General features: G+C 42.2%; 1 protein-coding gene across 7 annotated transcripts; it reads left to right on the forward strand.

Moving 5' to 3' along the window:
* Positions 1-777: 777 nt before the first annotated feature.
* Positions 778-18,752, forward strand: BCL7A (BAF chromatin remodeling complex subunit BCL7A). 7 transcript variants are annotated; one of them, XM_085555798.1, is made up of 8 exons: positions 1,248-1,483; positions 5,055-5,163; positions 6,888-6,934; positions 8,705-8,786; positions 10,840-10,936; positions 12,428-12,595; positions 13,896-14,017; positions 14,995-18,752. In XM_085555798.1, exons 5-8 carry the CDS (start codon positions 10,921-10,923, stop codon positions 15,064-15,066), a joined length of 378 nt encoding a protein of 125 aa, XP_085411924.1. In that variant the 5' UTR covers positions 1,248-1,483; positions 5,055-5,163; positions 6,888-6,934; positions 8,705-8,786; positions 10,840-10,920; the 3' UTR covers positions 15,067-18,752. The 7 variants fall into 7 exon arrangements, 5 of the variants coding, with proteins under 5 accessions (XP_085411924.1, XP_085411921.1, XP_085411923.1 ...); XM_085555795.1 differs by lacking the exon at positions 6,888-6,934; XM_085555797.1 differs by lacking the exon at positions 5,055-5,163.
* Positions 18,753-20,108: the final 1,356 nt, after the last annotated feature.

Raw genomic sequence — 20,108 nt, forward strand, 5'->3', positions numbered from 1 at the left:
CTCTGTCCCACTGCAGCAGAAGGTTTTCATTTGGAAATCTCTTTGGAAGCACTTCTGCTGCCAGGGCATGGCTCACACCTCCAGTGCCCCCTTACACAGAACTGGCTGAAATGTGGCCTGGGTAAACACGGTGCTTTCCAGAAAGGATCTTTGCAGAAAGCTGCATGAAAGCTCTGTTCTAAAGTCCTTAGTTCACTCAGGAGGACATCAGTCTGCAGGGGATGTAGCTGTAAGGCATGGCACAGTGGTTGGTACGCTGTCTGTTTGCATGGATCACCCAGCTAGGGCCATCCTAGTATTCTTTTCAGGTGGGCTTACACCAAATGCAGTCTATTTCCATTACTCAAAGAGGGGTATTCATTCTTAACACCCAACAGCAAAAAAATAAAGCAATGCAGAAGTATTGATTATATATACTGGTAAATGTTCTGTGCAAGATGCTAGAACAGATTTTTACTGCGCAGACAAAGCTGCCAGCAAAGAGCACTGTGAGATACATTAAAACCAGTTTTCTATTTTGGCCTTTAAAACTTTGTTTTCCCTTCTGAAAGCAGCAGCTCTAATTAGCAGCGTAATACCAATGGGACAGCATCTCCCAGTGTTTGTATAAACAGCATAATGAGGCTGACACGAGTTGCCGTGGAAAGATCAGTGAAGTGCTGTTGAACACGCTTCCTTCTTTACATCATCCTCAGCATCAATTTGAATAATAATGTGGGCCCTCCAAAAGCGTTCCAATGTTTTTTAAACAGAGATCACTGCTTCGCTCTGGAAGTGTCTGTGGTTGTGTAATTAGCACAGTGAGGTGTGTTGCTTTATTAGGTCCAGCAGGATGGATGCTCGGTGTACAGTGGGTCTGTGGTGCACAGCTGTGTGAGGAGGAGGGTGCACTGAGGTGAAGATGAAGGTCGTGGGTTCACTCAGCTTGGAGGGGGCTGTGTGGAGGCCCCATGGCGGCCTGTGGCTGCTGGCATAGGAGCAGAGGCGCAGGGGTTCAGCTCTCTGGTGTCCAACCACACGGTGGGCACACACCGGGCATCCCAGCAGATGTTTCTCCTCACACGAAGCCGCCAACAAAGCCGCCATGGCCGGATCTCCTCACAGCGCCCCTCCCGTCTTGCGCGCGCGCGGGCTGCCAGCGGCGGAGCGGATTGCGCGTGCGCAGCGTGCGGGCCCGGCGGGCGGGCGGAGCCGAACGGAGCCGAGCGGAGCCGAGCGGAGCCGAACGGAGCCGAGCGGAGCCGAGCGGAGCCGAAGCGATCCGAGCCGTGGGAGCATTGTGCGTGCGGGCAGGACGGAGGGACGGACGCCGCGAGCCGCGCCGAGCGCTGCATTCCCGCCGCTGAGGCCGCCGCCCTGCCCCTCCCCTCCCTCCCCACAGCCCCAGCAGCATGTCGGGCCGGTCGGTGCGGGCCGAGACCCGGAGCCGGGCGAAGGATGATATCAAGCGGGTGATGGCGGCCATCGAGAAAGTGCGCAAATGGTGAGCGGGCCGCGCCGCGACGGGACCTCCGAGCCGCCCCCCCTGCCCCTCCGCAGCGCCCCGCGGGGCCCCGAGCCCGGCTGGCGGCAGCGGGGGGCGGGGAGCGGCGGCACCCAGAAGCCATTTCGCCGCTGCCCGTCACACGGAGGCGGCGGCGTGTGAGGGCGAGAGGCGGCTCCATTGTGCGGCCGAACCCCGGCCCGGAGCCCCCAGCGCCCCCGGAGCCCCTGAAGCGGGCCCTGCGGAGGGCGGCGGGCTGTGTGTGTGTGGAGCTGTGTGTGGAGCTGCCCCTCACGGGAGCGTCTTTCTTATCCAGCCCCGTTCCCAGCCCCGCTGTGAAACTCCAGCCGCCCGTTCTTAATTCCCACCTATTCCTTAACCTCGCAACTTTCCGAGCTAACCCGCCAACTTGTGGAGCTTCGCGGGCGCTTCTCCACGTTACACCGTGTGGAGAGAATAAGTGCAGCCCGGGTTTGTCTTGTTGTGTGTTAAAGCTGCACCCCTGGCGGATCAGAGCACTTTTAGGCCTGCAGCCTGTTTGGGCTATTTTCTCCTTTTGTCTTTTCTTTTTTCTTTCTGCTCGTATTGTGGGAAACAACACGAGGTGTTGGAACAATGCGGTCACGCAGTTGTTGCCGTGTTTTCAGGTGGGATAAGGAGCAGTGCCACACCGAACCTCTTTCTCCGCCTAGTTGGAGTCTTTGTGTCTTTTGTGGAGCTTTGAATAGGTTGAAATGTTTGAAACCCACAGAAAGTCTTTGGACCTGACAAAATAAGGAGTGTTACTGTTGCAGTGGACACTTTGGTTTTGTTAAAAATAACAGAAATAGGCATGTTTGCATATTCTGGAGGCATGGATTTGTTGCTTCTTGAGCCCACAAATGGGCCAGTTGGCCGGAGCTGCACAAAGGACACAACGTGTGCCTGATAATGCCGGGCACGGGATGGGGATTGCAGAGAACCGCTGTGCAGTGCAGCTCAGTCGTGTTCAGGAACTATCTTCTACTCTGCCACTGTTTTTAAGTGCTGTTTGCTTACTGCTGGGTCAGCTTTGAAGGGTTGCAGCGCTGTACAGCGATGAGGCAGTGCTTCTGATCACACGTTGTTGGCTGTGTGGGACTGTACTATTTTGGCTGTAGGTATTTCATTCATGAAAGGAGTCCTCCTCCAAGTCCTGCTTTGTGGATGTTGGAGAGGAGCAGAGGCAGGAGCTTGATCATTCAATGGATTGTCTGGTTCTTTTTCCCTTGGGGAGGGCGCTCTGCCATCAAATCAGTTGCTACAGCTTCACCTGTAAAACAAATCTTATGGCACAAACAGGTTTTGTACACTTTAACCCCCACCAGAGCCACCTCGCTTTAAGCATGAGTGTCTAAGCTTTGGGGTTACCTGAGCTGTGTGGGGTGAAGAGGAATTGTCTTGGCCCCCAAATAATATAATGTAGTTAATGTATCTAAGTAGCAAAACTTCTATTAAAACAGAAAGACGGCAGCAAAAACATGAATCTAATAGGTTGGACATGTGCAGTTTCAAGGGTTGCTGTACGGAATCATACGACGTTACTTCTGAGTATGGTCAGAACTATTCATGTGGCTTTTGGTGTGTGCATCTCACAAGTATTTCCTTGAACCATTTTTCCTATTTGTTAAGGCAGTCGTGGTTTGATGGTGAATCTCATGATTCCCCCCCACCTGCAGTCAAGAGCAGTGGGGAATTTAGCCAGAGAAATCCAGCGTTCTGTGGTTTAAGTGTTTTGAGAAGGCTGGGGCTGTGAAACTGAACTGTATGCGCTAGGAATTCCTGCATCTTGAGAGGAGCCACATAGGCAATTTCAAGTGTGTGTTTTCATTTGCTTAATGGGAGCAATTTGTTGCCATCCACAGCTCTTCTGTGGAGATGCAGCCGCTGAAGATTAAAATACCTTGCATACAACAGAGTTTTCTGGGACAGTGCACTTGGAGCGCTGCGTTCCTGTACCAAACAGGAGCAGAGTCAGGTCGTGCATATTGTGAATGTTGAATGGCTCCAGTGCGTGTTGCCCTGCTTTATTGACATGGGAAGGTGTGTGGCAGCCTCGCTTTGCAGCGCTGCTGTGTGCTCCTGTTGCCACATCTCTGTATGGGCACGTGGGAAGTTGCTTTCCATCAGTGCAGGCTCCATTCTTTGGAAAATATATATTGTATTCTTAGACAGTTTCTCTGCCCTTCAATGCAGGCAGCCTGACTTCACGTGTTGGTAGAGAGCTGGTGCTTCTGGTGTTACTGCAGCTTGGCTGAGAGTAGTAAACAGTGAAGTTGTTAGGATTTTATCTTGAGATTAATGCAGCCTTATCTCCTTTGTTTAATCCACTCCCGTGAATGAGCTTCTATTTTAGAAAACATCTAGCACGTGTCTTACAGAGTACATGGCTGTGTTGCATTTCTGTGGCGGCAGTGCTAAATCTTCATAACTAAGGGAGTTTTTGAACTTTCTTTTTAACCATACTTATATTTCTTTCAGTCTGGCTGGAAGAAGAACTGAGAATAAATGTAACGATGTGAGTTGTAAAAGATACAGGGTTATTTTTGTTCTAGAGGTTGGCAGGTATGTGTGGATTCTAAATAGTTCTCAACAAGAGAGGGGTAAAAAGTACTGTGCCCTCATCTGTTAGTAACCACAGCCCATGAGATGATGTGACCTGGTGGTGTTGGTTGGGATCTCTCAATGTTGTTGGCTAAAGTAGAACTTCTGGACTGTGGCTGTCCACTTGCTGCCTCCATTCAGGCTTGCTAAAATATTTTAAGCGGTATGTAATGCTCTGCAAAGGAGCTTCTGCAGATTGTCCTGCCCTTGCTTCCTTCTTAAAATAGATTTTTCCCTACAAAAAGTAGTCAGGGTACAGAACTTCTTGGTGTGATGTCTTTGGAGAGGATGCTGCTGCCAGGTTGTCCCATTAGCCAGGCTGTAATGGCTGCGTGGCTGCCTGCAAAGGCTGCGGTTTGCCTGGTGGCAGCTGAAATAAAAATACCCGGTGTGTGTGAGGGAACTGTTCTGAAGTCCCGTAGCATTCCAAACACAGTTACCATGGATTAAATACAATATGAATTTTCTGGCTCATGGTTATTTCTTTTTGAGCCAGAATGTGCTCGCTGACTTTAGTGCAAGTTGGATGTATGTATAAGGTAGAGTAAACTGTGTTTCTCGTGACTGCAAGGAAGGCTGCGTGCTACGACGTGGAGCTCAACAGAACTCTTAAAAACGTGCCAGCATGTACAAGTTGGAGGCTGCTACTGCAGCATGCTCGGCTACAGTTGGAGAGAAGGGGCCCCTGGCTGTTAGTGTTTGACCATTAGTGTGTGTCCACTCACACTACTTTACACTTTATTGTATTTGCAGCATGGTCAAGAAACACCTCGTGTATTTGGGGTACTTCATGTTAGTCGCTGGACGAACATCTACATAGAGATAGGCATGCTCTGAAAGCAAGCCTCCATTTCAAAAACACCTTTATTTGTGCGTCTGACAGCACTTTGTGTGTATAATAATGGCATTTTCTTTCCCATCCCCCTTTCTCCTTTGCTTGATCCCACAGGGAGGTCATAATTCTGTGATTTTCACCAAACTCTGTTGCAATGCAAGTGAGTGTGATGTGATAAATTCAGCATTATGACGTCACTTCATGGTCATCAACAGAAGATGGGGTATGTGGGAGCAAATCCTCGTGTAAATGCAAATCCGTGATAAATGGTAGTCACCGTAAAAAGCCAAACAAGTGTGAAAGCCCTTTCTTGAATGATGCTATATTGGCAGCAGAGGCTTTCTGTTTCTGTGCCATCAAATGTTTCTAGCGCTCGTCGCTGCTGCAAAAGCTGCCTTGACACTTTATGTATGAGTGTAATATACACTGCCGTGTTTGCTCACCACATTACTTTTATACATGGCATTTATACTCAATTTTGGAGCTTTAGTGTTAATAAACAAAATATAAATACATTTAAGTGTCTTGGGCTATTTGAAATGGGAAAATGAGTGTATAATTATATAGCTTCTAGGTATTTACATGCCTTGGGCATAACACAAAATAAGTGTTGATATTAATGCTTCCCTATGTATCCTTGGCTGTCCTTAAAATGCTTTGCAGATATGGTTCAGAATTTAAAAATGCTTTAACACGATTTCAGATACACATATGGGTTTTGTTTCTGTTGCATAATCTAGTTTCTGCATTGACTGTAAAATGTTTAAGATACTTTTCAGTGTGGAAGATTAAAGCAAAGTAAATTGTAGTATGTATTTCAGCTTATACCATTTCCATTGGGTTTGTGTTTGAGTCAGTCATGGACAAACAGAAGTTGTTAAACCAGGGAGAAAAATGTGGGTTTTTTTTTGGATATATAATGAAACTGTGGAGTTTGTTGGGTAGATGTGGACAAGTGAAATTGAGAATTTTAGCCTGGTTCGCTGTCAGCCTGATGGTGAGCTTTCATCTCTTCCAGTCCACTGCTCAGTGTGTGGATCAATCTCTGTAACAGAGTACAGAGCCATAGAAATTCCAACCCAGTGACTGCCTACCAAAGGTGAAACAGCATCAGCAGGTGCAGTTCTGGGCAGTATTTCAGGATAAATGGATTCAGCAGCAGATGGGTGTTGCAGACAGGAAGCCATGAGCAGAAGCTACTTGGGCTTTCCCAGCAGAAAGGGGACAGGAGCTCACGAATTCCACGGTTCCACTCCAGCAATTGGTCTGTGAGAATATTTAGTGGTTTGGGCAGTGCTCGGCAAACTTCAGTGTTTGTAGGCAGCGTAAAGAAATTGTCAGCTCTAAAGAAATAAAAAGCAGCATCCCTGCTCAGCAGTGGTGACTTTATACCAAAAATAAAAGCTGAGGGTTCAGAGTAGGACTGGTTGGGTGGCGGGGGAGGAGTTTGTGATTTTTGTGTTGATTCTTCTGTAAATACTACAGCTAATAACCTCAGCTTTGTGTTCGCGATACACGTCTTAAATTCTGGAGTTGATGCTGTTGATCTTAAATGTCTGAAAGTCATTACATTTATTTGTTAACAGACCTGTGTTTGTGCAGCCATCTTTTTCTCTATTAGTACTTTCCTGGTCTTAAACTGACAATGCTGCAAATGCTCACATGTGTAAAGTATTTGAATAACAGCAGTTTGATGTCTGCTCTTCTTTTTAACCGTGTTTGCAGGACAGGGATGTTGGTGTATTTCCATCACAGAATATCCCTATTCCCATTGTTGTCTGAAGTACTATGTATTGAAATCAGGAAAAAAAAAAATTAAATCCCTGTAGCTGAAGGTTATCAGAACTTACAGTGGTGTTTAGAAGCTCAGAAGAATTAAAATGTCAGGGCTAACTTAAATACTAGAAGGAAAAGTTACTAATATAGGTTTCCTCCTGTGTTCTACAGTCTGTCCAGTGAAGATGCTGTGTGAGGCTGCTTTGAGATGCTAACAGGTATCTTACTTTTGGTTTTCCAGTGCAGCATCTCTAAGTAATGTTTTGCTGTAGGAAAAGGCTAAAATCTTGATATAAAAAAAAAAAACAGAAATATTTGTTCACCCAAAATATTTACTCACCCTACACCCAAACCAAAAGCCCAGATGGTTTTATTTCCATGATTTCAAAGGTTTTCCAAACTAGAAATGAGTTTAGTTTGACTTGTATTCTTAAAAGATGTAGATCATGACCATGTCTTAAGTATGCTCTCATTTCTGACGTGCTCTCATCTCCACTGTCATTTCCATCACCCCAAGCAGTACAGCTCCAGATTCCTATAATTGTTTCTTGACATACTTCAGCCATCTAGCGTACATAAATGGATGTATCTAAACACACAGAGGAAAAGCTGCTCTAGAAAGAACAGTGGGAAAGAAATGGATCTGAAATAGTTCTGTGCACTGATTAAAATATCCTTGTGGACAGTTCCAAAATGTATCAAATTGCCACTTATAGCTTCTCTTTTCTTAAACAGGGAAGTGTCTCCTCTAGAGGGAAAACAAATAAGATTGGCTTTCATAGCTTAAACAAATAGTAAGGAGGATGTTTGTGACATTTGTACAGTGTGGCTGCTTTAGATGCTGGAAGCCCTTTCTAAAGATGGAGATATCACATAATGTATTTGGAGTCACATCCAGCTTCTCCCATCCTGCAAAGTACTTTATTATTTTAATCTGTACCTTCCAGAATTATAAAGCTAATTTAAGTGTGTTTTTAAAAATGAAATAAAAATGCTTGAGATCTCATGCCAAATTAATTCCAAACGTTCCTGAATATTGAAGGGAATTAGTCCTTGTTGTTAACTTTTGATCGATCCATTTGCAGAGCTCTGTTGCAAACCCAGGAAGCAGCAGTGGTGATCTGTGACCTGAAAACTGATCACAGAAATGTGATGAAATTTATCTGGCATTCTGAACCTTCCTTTAATGCAATCTCATGCAAAGACCTCAAGGAATTTCCTCCTGTAACAAAGCGCTCAGCATCCATTCCATCTCTGCACTCTGTGTCTGTGTGACCCTCTAATGTAGTGACACCCCCCGGCCACGTTTCCTTTGCAGTTTGTCAGTGTTATGGCTTCATGGCTGGCTGGCAGGGGTCTGCAGAGCGCTGTAGGTTATGCATGTCCCCCTGATAGTGCTCTCAGCCTTCCCTATCCGAGAAAGCCAGGCTTTCCTGAGTCTGAATTCTGCATCACAGCACATAGCGGTACCAGCAGGGCTGTCGGTTCTAAGGCCAGGATTTCAGAGTTGTCTGACAGGAGTGTTGAGTGATTGTTAAACTGCTAGCAGCACATTTCTACCCTGAAAGAAACCTCAAATGATCAAAATGCATTTATTTTTTTTAAATACCATTAAACAGCTTCATGACAATCAGAACACACTGATCTGTCTAAAACCTCTTCTTCTCTCTGGAACCTTAAGTGAAAATTCTAAGTGTTAAATCTACATTTTCATTAGCTGTTCTTCCTAGCTGTATCATTAATCCCGATGTTATTACTGCTACTGCAGTTACTCACTTAGTCAAGTAACAGCCCTCAGAAATCCGGAGGTTAGCAGTGCTCGAACAAATGTTTGAAATGCAAAGAACAATTTGCAAAATGCAGTTCTAAAGACGATGTAATAGAGATCATCCTACTTACTAGCCTATTTAAATCCTTGACAACTTACAATAGTAGATCGCTTCGTTTTGAATACGAATTTTAACTTCTCCTGTATTGTAATTTTATAGGGAGAAGAAGTGGGTGACAGTTGGCGACACGTCCCTACGGATTTACAAATGGGTCCCAGTAACAGAGCCCAAGGTCGATGATGTAAGTATCCTGCAGATGGCTTGCATTCTTCAAGGTGTAGAGACTCCTGCTTAGAGAAAGCTGAACCAAAGATGCTGTCTGTTCTTTGAGCCTCTAAACCAAATCTAGTGTGGATCTCCCAAGCCTCTCCTTGGAATAGCTCTAGAGACAATGTTGTACTCTGCAGAAAGTGATAGTGATGGTTCATTGGGTGGCCAGTGTTCAGAGTCAATTTGTATCAGTTCTCAGATAACTGTTACATAGTTGTCTTGAAACTGATTTTGGACCGGTCTTCAGCATAATGATTGATGGGTGTGGGGATAAAAGGAAGACATCAGTTACATTGTCCCTCTTTCCCCTTGATACTTGAAGGGAAAGGAGGCAGTTCACAGCGTGTTGTCAGGGTATCTTCAGCCCCCCCCCCCCCAATTCACATGTTCACATTCACATGTTGCTCTGAAGTCACTTTGTCATTCTTCAAACAAATTAAGCTCTGTCCTTCAACTAGCTTTGAAGGCTGTTATGGATGGTTCAACTTTTTTAAACAAACAACTCCCCAAACCTGCCTTTCAGCTTAAATTGCTCAGTAATTTCTCAGTACTTCTCCTGTGTCAAATGTGTCCTTTTACCTTCAGAAAAGCTGGGAGAGATCTTCCCTTCTGAACTTCCATTTTGCAAGGATAAAGAAGTCCGTGTGGTTTCACCTCTATTTCATGTATTAGGACCTAGATTATACTCTCTTTCATTTGCTCTCTCTGAATTAATAAAGCAATTAAGAAAGCCTAGTAGTCTATGTGATGTAAAGGGAAAAATCTTTCCCGATCTCACTTGCTGAATTTCTTCTTCAGTCTTAGACTGTTTGATTTTATTTCCTTTCCTTGTTGGAGAATGTTGTCTTAACCAAATGCATAGGTTGGTGAGTGGTCTTCCTACAGTTAGGCTTTTAATTGTCTTCTGAGCAGGCTCGCAGGATCCCCCCAAAGCAGTGCAGCTGGCTCTTTCTCCTGTGAGACTGATTACGTCACCTCTTAATTGAAAATGCTGCATCCCTTAGCAGACGCACATTTTCCACGTGATGGATGCCAGTGTCTCTTCCTTTGTTTTAATGCTTGCAATTCGTACTGTTGTTTGGTCATGAGCCTGTTGTGACCTATTGTTCATGTAGGACTATATTGCATATGCTCTCTGTTTTAGGCCAATCTGATTTTTCTTAATCCATTGTTGAATTTTAATGAAGAAACAGCGTTAGATATAGAGAAGGAGGAGGTTTCTGCAGCATAGGTCTTTGAGAAAGGTAAAAGCCTCCTCTTCAGCGCTGAAATTCTAAATCTGTTATCATTCCTGTTATGAACACATTCCTGTTATCTGGTTGTGCTCTAAAGCCTCCTAATCTGAAGGGGGCAGGCACTGACTTTGATAGCAGTGTGCTAATATGCATAACCCATACAGTAAGCAGAGTTAAGCAGTCAGAAATCAGGTAGCTCGTGAATGTTCAGCCCTGCCCCTCATCAGTGCTCTTCATTTTCCCAGTATTGCAGAGATTCTTTTGACCTTGCTTCTATAGTTGGTTTCAGAGTTACCCCCTGGCATCTCCCTAGTTCTTTAAATGGGTTTCAGCAAGCCATTCAATCATTGTGCCTCTGATTCTCAGCTGACAGGAGGAGGGGTAGTATTGAAAACTGTTGTACTTTTTATTTATTTTTTACAAAAATAGTGCAGTGGTTTAAAGATTAAAAGGGGAAAAAAAAAAAAAAAGACTGCTGCTAGAATGTTTGGATACAAACCTTTGTCCTCTGGTGTTTTGTGTCATGAAGAGTACAATTAAAAGAACCAGCCCTGTGATTACTAGGACTGATGCATTATTGATATAATCAGTGCTTATCTCCTTGGTTTGTTTCTCCCTTGAAGTGAGTTGCTTACAGAAGTATTGAGTGGGAAGGGCTTCATACTTGAACTGTTTTTTGGACTTCTCTTGTTGTCACTATTCTGTTCTTGTGGGGTTGTTTTTTTTTTTTGTATTTTGTTTTCTTCATGGTGACTTTGTCATTTGTTTGTGGTACCTTTTGTTTTTCAGAAAAACAAGAATAAGAAAAAAGGCAAAGATGAAAAATGTGGCTCTGAAGTGACCACTCCAGAGAACAGCTCCTCCCCAGGGATGATGGACATGCATGGTGAGTGGGAGAAGGTCAGCACAAATTACCCTATTACACTGCTGTGGAAGTGTAAGCTAATGGTGTGACATCCTCCATTACTCAGTTTGGATCAAAGTGAGAATGGCATCAGATGTTTGCTCACTACTTTGGATTTCTGTTCTGTGGATGTACCAACAGTTGTTTAAATGCCTTTTTTAGGGTCTTTGTACATGGAGGAAAGTATTGTTAGTGGAGCTATATGTGAAAATAAAAATGTCGATATCTACTATCCAAAAGTTATTATCTTACTTACGTTGAGTAAGTAACTGTCGAGCTTGCTGCTTGCGGAACAGGAAGACCCCCAAAGCCTCAGTGGCACCTACCACTGTTTGTAGAGGTTTTGTACTTGTTTAAAGGGAAGAAGTGAGTCAGAGCAGAAAAATTCAGTGAGAGTCGTGAGAGCAAGCTGTGCTTCTCCTGCATCTTCCTTCTGCCTTGACTTGATGAAATTAAGAAAATGTTTTTCCTTCCCAGTCAGACAGTATTAAATCAGTTTAAAAAACAAACAAACAAAAAAACTGGAACTTGTTGAGTGTTAGTGTGATATTTATTACGAAGGAGCATGCACAGCTCTGTTTTAATTTTTTACTTTCTAGGTGTTTGGATAGCAATTATGGTTGAGAATGCAGGACTATTTGAGCTGATAAGAGAGGATCGTGTTTTGGTGGGATGTAATTTTTTCTCTTCAGCTTTATTTGCATTTTTATTGCTACTTGATTCGTTTCTGCAGTGTTTGCAGTGAGTGTGGTCTTGTGATTAAAGGACTGAGTACATTATTCACATACTGGATTAATTTTTCATCCACGTAGCAAACTTCTAATTTAATAATTTAATATTCTTAAGCCTTTTACCCACATCGATGAAGTGAATATAATACTTGTTTTATATCATTTTATATTATGTTTTTAACCCATATTGTACAGTTTCACTGTAAGCTTAATCTTCAAGCTGTTCTGACAAGAGATGGTCCATCACTGGCTATGTGTTTCTGAAGTCCTTTGGATGTAATGATTGTACAGATGCAGAGGGAGATGGATCCCCTTACATGCTAGTAATTAAATTAATATTTTGCTGAGTTACTTCTCTTTGGGGATTGGGGCTTCTGTCTCAGTTCCCCCAGTTAGACTGGTTTAAAGATTACAGCAAGCTTCACTGCTGTCTATAAAGTATTAGCTGAGGTGTTTAAACCACTGTCAGAAACATTCTCAGTTTTATTGTATAATATTATTTACAGCATTTAGAAAACTCATGTAATTACGGCATGTGCTGCAAGAGCAGAAGTTGTGATGGTATGGAGTAAGCCTGGTGTTATTGTAAATGCTGCTGTACTTGGTCTCCAACAAGCTAGATTATATCCTACATTATCAAGATATTACAGGAAAAACAAATTAAAAAGGAGCAATTATGTTGGTTTTTTTATTCAGATCTTGTCAAATTGGACTTTCCTGTTTAAATCTCTTCTGTTAACAGATGACAATAGCAACCAGAGTTCAATAGCTGATGCTTCTCCAATAAAACAAGAAAACAGTAGCAATTCAAGTCCAGCACCAGAACAGAATTTGGCAACACAAGCAGATGGCACTGAAGTAAAGTCTGATGAAACTCAGTCAGAAGCAAAGGAGCAACCTGGTTCAGAAGGTAAGCTGAAAGAGCATCCTCAGAGCCAGCAAGAACTGTTACCCTTTAGTGTGGTATTCTTTATTTGCTTGTCTGTTTTAAGGACTGAGTAATAATCTTTTAAAAAGTGACTGTTGCCATTTAATCACACAAACGCTAGAAATAGTTGCTTTTGTAGGTGTAGAAATGTTCATTACCCAGTGTGAAAGTAAAGTGGAGGTGAGATATTTTAAATTGAATTTAATTTTTAATTGTGTAAACTGAAATGGAAGCCTCTTAGCATTGCTAGATTAAAAATCTAGTTCTGAATTCTGCCCTCATTTTCTAAAAGCTACATCTGTACACAGATAAAAAATGTGCGTGGATTAAGTGATTGTTGTGAACCTCACACTTTAAGTGGTATATGGGTAATTGAAATGTGTTCTGTGTTTATAATCTGTGGAAGATAAGTGTCTTTATCCCATTGTAAAAAGGAAAATAAGTCCTTAATGCCATTCTAATTATTTAGTTGCAGAATTCTTCCTATAGCAAAGCAATTAAATTATGCCTTCCTGATTAAGTTCTTAGCTTGGAAGATCCACAAACCAATTTAAATTTACAGCTTGGAACTGGAATGATTATGTTGAAGTTGTCATCATTAATGGGGGTTAAATTTTGACAACTGAATCGTCACCAAACAGGAATAAAGCAGAATCCTTTGAAGAATATCTCAACAAGAATGTTCGTGATATAGTAAAGTGTGAAGGTTTATTCCTAGGTCTGATACTGCCTGAACTTGTTTGTGTGAAGATGCCATGTAGCATACATGCTCCTCTGACTAAATTTAGATTCAAAGAAAATCATACTAAGTTCTCTGGATTAGTTCCCAAGCCCTTTACTGTAAAACAAAAGGAGAAGTGATGACCAATAAAACCTCACCACCCCTTGCTGGTGTAGCTGCACAGTTTGGGATCCACTGATGATCACAATTGAGCCTTTTTCTGAGTTTGCTTCTTACTTCTGGTTCAAAGTAATTTTCCTTGCATTCATTCAAGCCTTTGCAAAGTTTGTTTGAACTTGTTTGCTAGTAGCATTGACTTAGTTCTGTGTTACAGGGTGTGTGAGAGTTTAGCTCCCTCTAGGGACTGACTCCAGCAATCGTATACTGCTGGTCGCATGAAGGCGAAGGCCTTGTAAAGTGGCTGTAGAGAGTGGTTTTAATTGTAGAGTGTGTAATTAATTCATTATCTTTATGTTGTGATATATTTTGTCATTAATGGCTACATGTGAGTGGAATCTCCTGCTGAATGCTTTTGTTTATAATAATTTCTTGAAATTTCAGATACCTCTGATGAACAGAATTCACAGTCTTCAATGGAAAATTCCATGAATAGTTCAGAGAAAGCAGAAATTCAGTCCTCTGGAGAAAACGATTTACTTACAGAGGCATCAAAAAACTCTCAGGTAACCTTAAGCACAAAAGACCAATTACTTAAGATTTGAGAAAGAGCATTTTTACTAAAAAGCAAATGGAATGAAGCCAGTTGTATGTTTAGGCTCATTTCCTAATGCAGTGGCAATAAAGCAGCCACAGAGTATTAGATGTACTTATACCTGGTGGTGTGGTTAATTTGATTGCCTTCTTGCATTTCAGATAACTTGAGCAGTAGTACAACTGGTCTGGTTTACTTTTCATGTTCCTGTACCAGGCTGTGTTAGTTTTATATGGAAATACTAAAATTTAGCCTTAACAAATGGTCTGGGCCTAACCAACTGAAAAGACCACTTTGAGGACAGTTCAGATGTAAAATATTTTCTATCAAAGAAAGCTCATACAGCAGTTAGGAAAATGAGGTTTTTTTAGATTCTGTAGGCAAGGTGTTCTCGTGTTGACTGAAAAAAATCCAGGTAAGTGGAAGAAGGAAATTATTGGAATTGGCCCTTTTACACTGGGACCCTCAGACAGAGCACTGTTCACACCATTGGTTTTCCTTGTGGGTGGCTGGCTGATTTCAGTGCCTTCCTTGGTCTTTCCAAACGTTTCATGTTCTGTCCTGTAGAGGTTGCTTTGGCTACGGCAGGAACAAATTAATGTGCACGTGGTGTGTGTTATGCTCAGGTGTGGAGATGAGGGAAGTCTGGGTATAACTGTGCATCAAGGCTGTTGCCTGGAACATTCCCTGAGGCATCTAGCCTGGAGCTAGAAATTTGTCCTTTTGAGTAGAGGATACAAGTGTGAAGGAGCTGAAGTAAGGTGTAAGTAGAGGAGTGATTTGTGGAAGAAAACTGACTTGGTCACATCATTCTCATGTCCAGGGATGCTTTGTATTTCACAAGTGACGCACTGAGGAATTATTTCTTGCTTCTTGTATGATGTTTATAGTGCCTGAAATTCAATGCAATGATAACATGATTGTTTTTCTTTCCCCCCTGCCATTAAGGACTCTGAAGGAGTGCCACCTTCTAAAAAGATGAAAGTAGAGGCTTCCCAACAAAACGTTGAAGAGATTTAGACTATAGATTTTTCTGGTCAGTTTTTATGTAAGGTACATCAGTGGGCTTAATTCTAGAACAACCTTACTTAAGCATCTTCTCTTGGATGAGGACAGAACTCCTAACTTTTCAAGTTACCAAGCAAAAATCCAAGAAAGCCTAACAAAGGTTTAACTTCTCAGACACTGAAAACTTTTTTCCTGTGAAACAAACATTGAGAACTTTTAAGTTACTGTCTCTGAAATGGTTGGAGTAAACAACTCAGGAGGGGTCTACGCACTGTTTCTAAAGTCAAAATTACGATTATGTTGCTGCTGTATTATTTTTTTTGTTTGTTTTTCATTTCTCTATTTAACATTGTAAGATATTTAAGGATGGTACAGGTCAAGTATTAGCTTTCATGTGAAGTTCATTGTTCTGGCGCGATGTCTGCTTTTGTTTTGTGCCTTGTGTTCTGAAAACAGTGCTAACTTTTAACTTTTAAAAGTTGTTTTGCAACTGTCTCCTTTGCAAAGTGACCTATGTTTGTATAATGCCATGTAGAAAGGCTTTTTGGTTTATTTTTTGTTTTGTTTTTTCTTTTCTTTTTTTGGAGGGTTGGGGAGGGGTTGTTTTATTTTATTTGTAATTCTTAAATCCCTGGTGCTTAAATTTTAACAGATACCGATCAGGAAGCCATTTTCACTCTTGGAGTCCAAGGAGAGAAAAGAGCTTGATATGTTATTTTAGCAGCTATAGTGGAGATCTTTTATTGAATGCATGGCATTCGCAACTGTAAATTTGGTCTTCTAAATACTTAACTTCATCAGAAGTTAACATGATCTGTTTACCATTTATAGTCCAGATCTGAATATATAATGTAACACAACAGTTAAAATACTTAGGTATTAGGTCCAGATCTCTGTACTGGGTACAACTTGCTTTACAGAAGAGTTCCACTATGTATATAAATAGGATCAAAGGGATTGATGCACAATGAATTTATTTTCAATTGGACTGTTTTGATATGAGATTTTCACTGAACTGGATTTCACTGTATATTTCTGTATGTTTACTTCTGTGTTCCAAGTTAATACTGGTTTTGGGATTTTTCTTTTTCCTTTCAGCAAGTCTTGTAAATAAGCCTTGTTGTTTCTGTCATCTCTGCATCATTGATGGAAATGTTCCTTCTTTTACAATTATGTCAAACTGTGCTTATGCTGAACTTAATTGAAAAGCACTAAGCGTGTGCAACTCCCTTCGAATCAGCGGCGTTTAGAAGTGCAGAACCATCTGCAAAGGCGTCGTCTTTGGGGCCTGATCTTTCAGGTTGAGTGCCCAGTTAGAACTGCTCAGTGTCAGTGGGAACCACTTATTTCTCACTTAATTCTCTTTACACACACACATGTGCATGTGCGCACACGTGTATTGCTGGATCAGGCCCTTAGTCTGTCTTCACTTTGTGTGTGTGAGAGGTGGAGCTTGTAATTTAAACTATGATCTCACAGCTATGAAAATGGTTGCATATAGTTTGTAAGCTAAGAACTGTAAATACTTTTTTAAAGGAAAAAAATAAATAATCGCTTCCAGTTGATACATTTTCATAATTAGCTCTTCATCAAGCTTATTTATTTCTGAATTCTCCAATAGTGAAAATGGCTTGCACTTAGACTACTGGATTGCGTCCGCAATTACCACTTTATTATGAAAAACAATGGGGAACTTGGGGGAGGGAGTAGAGGGAGGGCAGCTGGGGGAGCCAGTACTGGCATTCCATAGGATGTTTGTAGGATTCACCTCCAAACAGCACACGACACTCAATTTCACAGCTTTTCCTTTGTGTTGAAATAAACTTTTTGGATTTTAACTGAATAAAATTTGATTGCAAAACAGCCTGTGATAGAAGCGTGCTCCCTAATAAGGCTTTGGGATTTCTGGTCTGATCACAAAGTCCATTTAATGTTCTGAAAATAAGGAAATGAGGAGCCAGAAATTATGTTTGCACAACATTATGCAATGAAATGGTGGAATTCTCTCGTGACTTGTATGTATGCCTAAAATGTGGATAACTGGTCAATGCTGATTGATTTGTATGTATATTACATTCAGATTTAAGTGATATTTTGTGAGAAGTTCTATTGATATATGAAATGGTCAAATTTAGAAAGATTCAAACTTTGGAAATATTTTTTGCTTTACCGTTGGTTTGTGGGTTTTTTTTGTATTATTATTATCCTTAATGCTAAAGCAAAACAAATCTGATGCCACCTTTGACAAGCAGTCGTTTTTACTAATCCCTATCTCCAGGTGCATCGCAGCAAGTTTTTAATTCTAATTTTGTAGAGGTTTCCAAGGGAATAAATAGCTTTTTTTGTTTAGGAACTAATTCCTGTACTTTAGGAAGAAATAAAATATATAAATAGCACTAAAAATACCTCAAATTTTTCATTAGATAGAAGCATTTATTGGCATTATTGACATCGACAGGTTTAATTATAAGCTTCCTTTTCTCTCCTGCGGCTTCTGCTCGGAACTGCTCATTGTTCTGGGGCTTACAAGACAAGGCATCATAATTCTATTCCTAGAGGCTTTATTTCTAAAATAGTAACGTTTCATTTACAGCTTACACAGGATACATTCAGAACTTTTATTTTTAACCAGAGATTCTAGCGACAACAGACAGCTGAACAAGCAGATAGCTTTGGGTTCCTTAGATCAGTTATTGTCATTCTCTGGGAGAAGAGACTTTGGCATTACCTGGTATGAAGAAATCCAAAATAGTGTATAAGACTGTTATTAGTCTTAGTGAAGTGCCTGATAACATTTATGGGCCAACGGATGTGATTGAACACATTTTAATGCCAGAAAGTACAGATGGGACCAAACCAGAACATCGCATTCAAACCAGTCTGAGGTTTGAAACCAGATTGAAATCCCGTTGTTTATTTTGGTTTTGTTTGGGTTTTTTGGTTCTTTTTTTTTCGGTTTGGACCTGTCTCTACCAGAAACTTGTTTGATGAACTCACTGTAAAAGGTTTCATTGAAAGCATTGAGACGTGGAGCAGGAGGAGAGATGTGATTTTCTTCAAGATGGCTGACAGTTCTCATACAGCTGATGTTCCAGAAAGAGGGCAGATTTCAACAAGTGCTTCCTTGCTACAGTGCTGAATGTTGGGGCTTCAGTTACAAAACATGAATATATATATATATATATTAAAAAAAAACAAAAGAAACTAGAAGCAAAGCAAGTAAATTAGCTGAGTTTGTAGAACGTGTGGGAAGGCCTTCCAAATAAGTGATTTACTCAGCCAAACATTTTATAGCAGAACTATTCCTTGGAATTTTTATGCTTGGGAAAGCAGTTGTTAAACATTCCAAAAAAAAATTTAAAAAAAGAAAAAAAGAAAAAAAAAAAGAAAGTGCTGGCACTTAGAAAACAACAAAAAAATCCACACGGCAGTATAAAATATTGGGTTTGGGTGGCTATCTTCATACAGTTACATGGTCATGTTTTGGGATGTTCTTTCTATCTAAGGGCCTGTTAGGAGGTGTAAAGAGTTTTGTTTCCTTCAGTACCTAATCGTTTTCCATCTTATGATTTGTGTGTGTGCGTGTTGTACAGCAGTATAATTTTTCACTTATTTATTCCATCGGTAGTTATGGTTTGTACAATGTACAATGGTTTCATTTCCAAAATAAAATAATTAAAAAAAACTCAATCACAACACAGAATGCTTTGTGAGTGATTTTTAAGCGAGAAAATTAACCTCAGCTTGTTTTTTAAGTTAAAAATAAATGCCCGTTTTCACAGTCTTTGGAAACACACGCTCTATGGTGGCGTCTCATTTGGTAGCATGTGAAATGATTTGTTTGGTTTGAGCAGAGGTTGCCTTGGTGTGTTAGCAGGGCACTGACCGGTTGGGTAATAGAACAGCATCAAATGAATACGGGCAATAAAATTACAGCAGCCTGCAGAAAAACTTAGTAATGTAAAGTAGAAGGTGCTCAGTGCTCAGCTAATGTCTGGTGGGAACTTAAACTGGAGCAGAGGGCGCAGTGTGAAGACGTGCTGCAGCTGGGAAGCGTATTTGAGTCTGATGCTGGCAAGGATAAAAATTCCTCAGAGTTTTGGATGGATTCTTTGCATTCAGGGTGAACGTGAAGTGTCCTGCTTATTGTCCTGCTTATTCTCAGCATTCTATGTGCTGTGTCCCAAAGTATCCTGTGGGGAGGGTGAGCTGTGAGCAGCTGCTGCTCCTTTTTGGTACCTCCCTTTCTTTTACTGGGGTGTTTGTGGGATCCTCCGATTGAACCGCTTCAATCTGCTGCCCTGGGTGAAAAACAGCTACCACAATGGGAAGGCTTATCTCGCAGTCTGTGCCATTTAGGAAGATAATCTCTTACCATTGAGAGCTATGATACGTGCTGCCGGTATATTTTTAAGCACCACAAATGTCTCTGAACGTCAGACTTGGTTTTAAAGACTTGTCACAGCTGGAGCCCTCATGGCAGCGATGCCTCCTCTTTGTGTGGGGGAACTGCTGCACTCAGCTGAGCTTAGGGCCGTTATTGTGAGGCCGAGCATTGCCACAGACACGCAGCTCACTCCTGGTTCTGCTCAGCACTATTACAGCCACAAGCGGTTCCGCTTTTCTGCTCAAGGCCTCGTGACCTTGTGCTGTGCCCTGGCAGCACCGCGCTGGGTATTAAACCGAGCGGGGAACAACAGCGGGACCGTGGGATGTGGAGTCACCGCCTTCCTCGGCCACGTTTGTGCCTGTGGGGCTGCGAGGGGAAAGGACACGGTGACGGCTGCGGCTCAGGGCCAACGTGTGTGTGTGTGAGGACACGAGGCGGCCCGGCCCTCACGGCACAACGACCGACCGTGAGGGAAAACCCGGCTGGAACTCGCCCCGCCGCTGCGGGACGGCGCTGTCGGGCGCAGCGCTGAGCGGGGAGCGCGGCCCGGGCGGGAACGAGGAGGGGCGGGAACGAGGAGGGGCGGGAACGAGGAGGGGCGGCCCGCGAGGGCGGAGCTGTGTCCGTGTCTCCGGCTCCTGGCGGCGGGGCGGAGCTGGGGGCC

Source organism: Coturnix japonica, chromosome 9, assembly GCF_054131305.1.
Source record: "Coturnix japonica strain WE chromosome 9, WE-NBRP24, whole genome shotgun sequence".
NCBI lineage: Eukaryota > Metazoa > Chordata > Aves > Galliformes > Phasianidae > Coturnix > Coturnix japonica.

Bases quoted from the DNA above. Each gene is read 5' to 3' on its own strand.
- BCL7A (XM_015878025.3), top strand. From the start codon at position 1,392: ATGTCGGGCCGGTCGGTGCGGGCCGAGACCCGGAGCCGGGCGAAGGAT. The intron at 1,484-8,704 runs GTGAGCGGGCCG...GTAATTTTATAG, and splicing joins ATCGAGAAAGTGCGCAAATG to GGAGAAGAAGTGGGTGACAG. The intron at 14,018-14,994 runs GTAACCTTAAGC...CCTGCCATTAAG, and splicing joins AGGCATCAAAAAACTCTCAG to GACTCTGAAGGAGTGCCACC.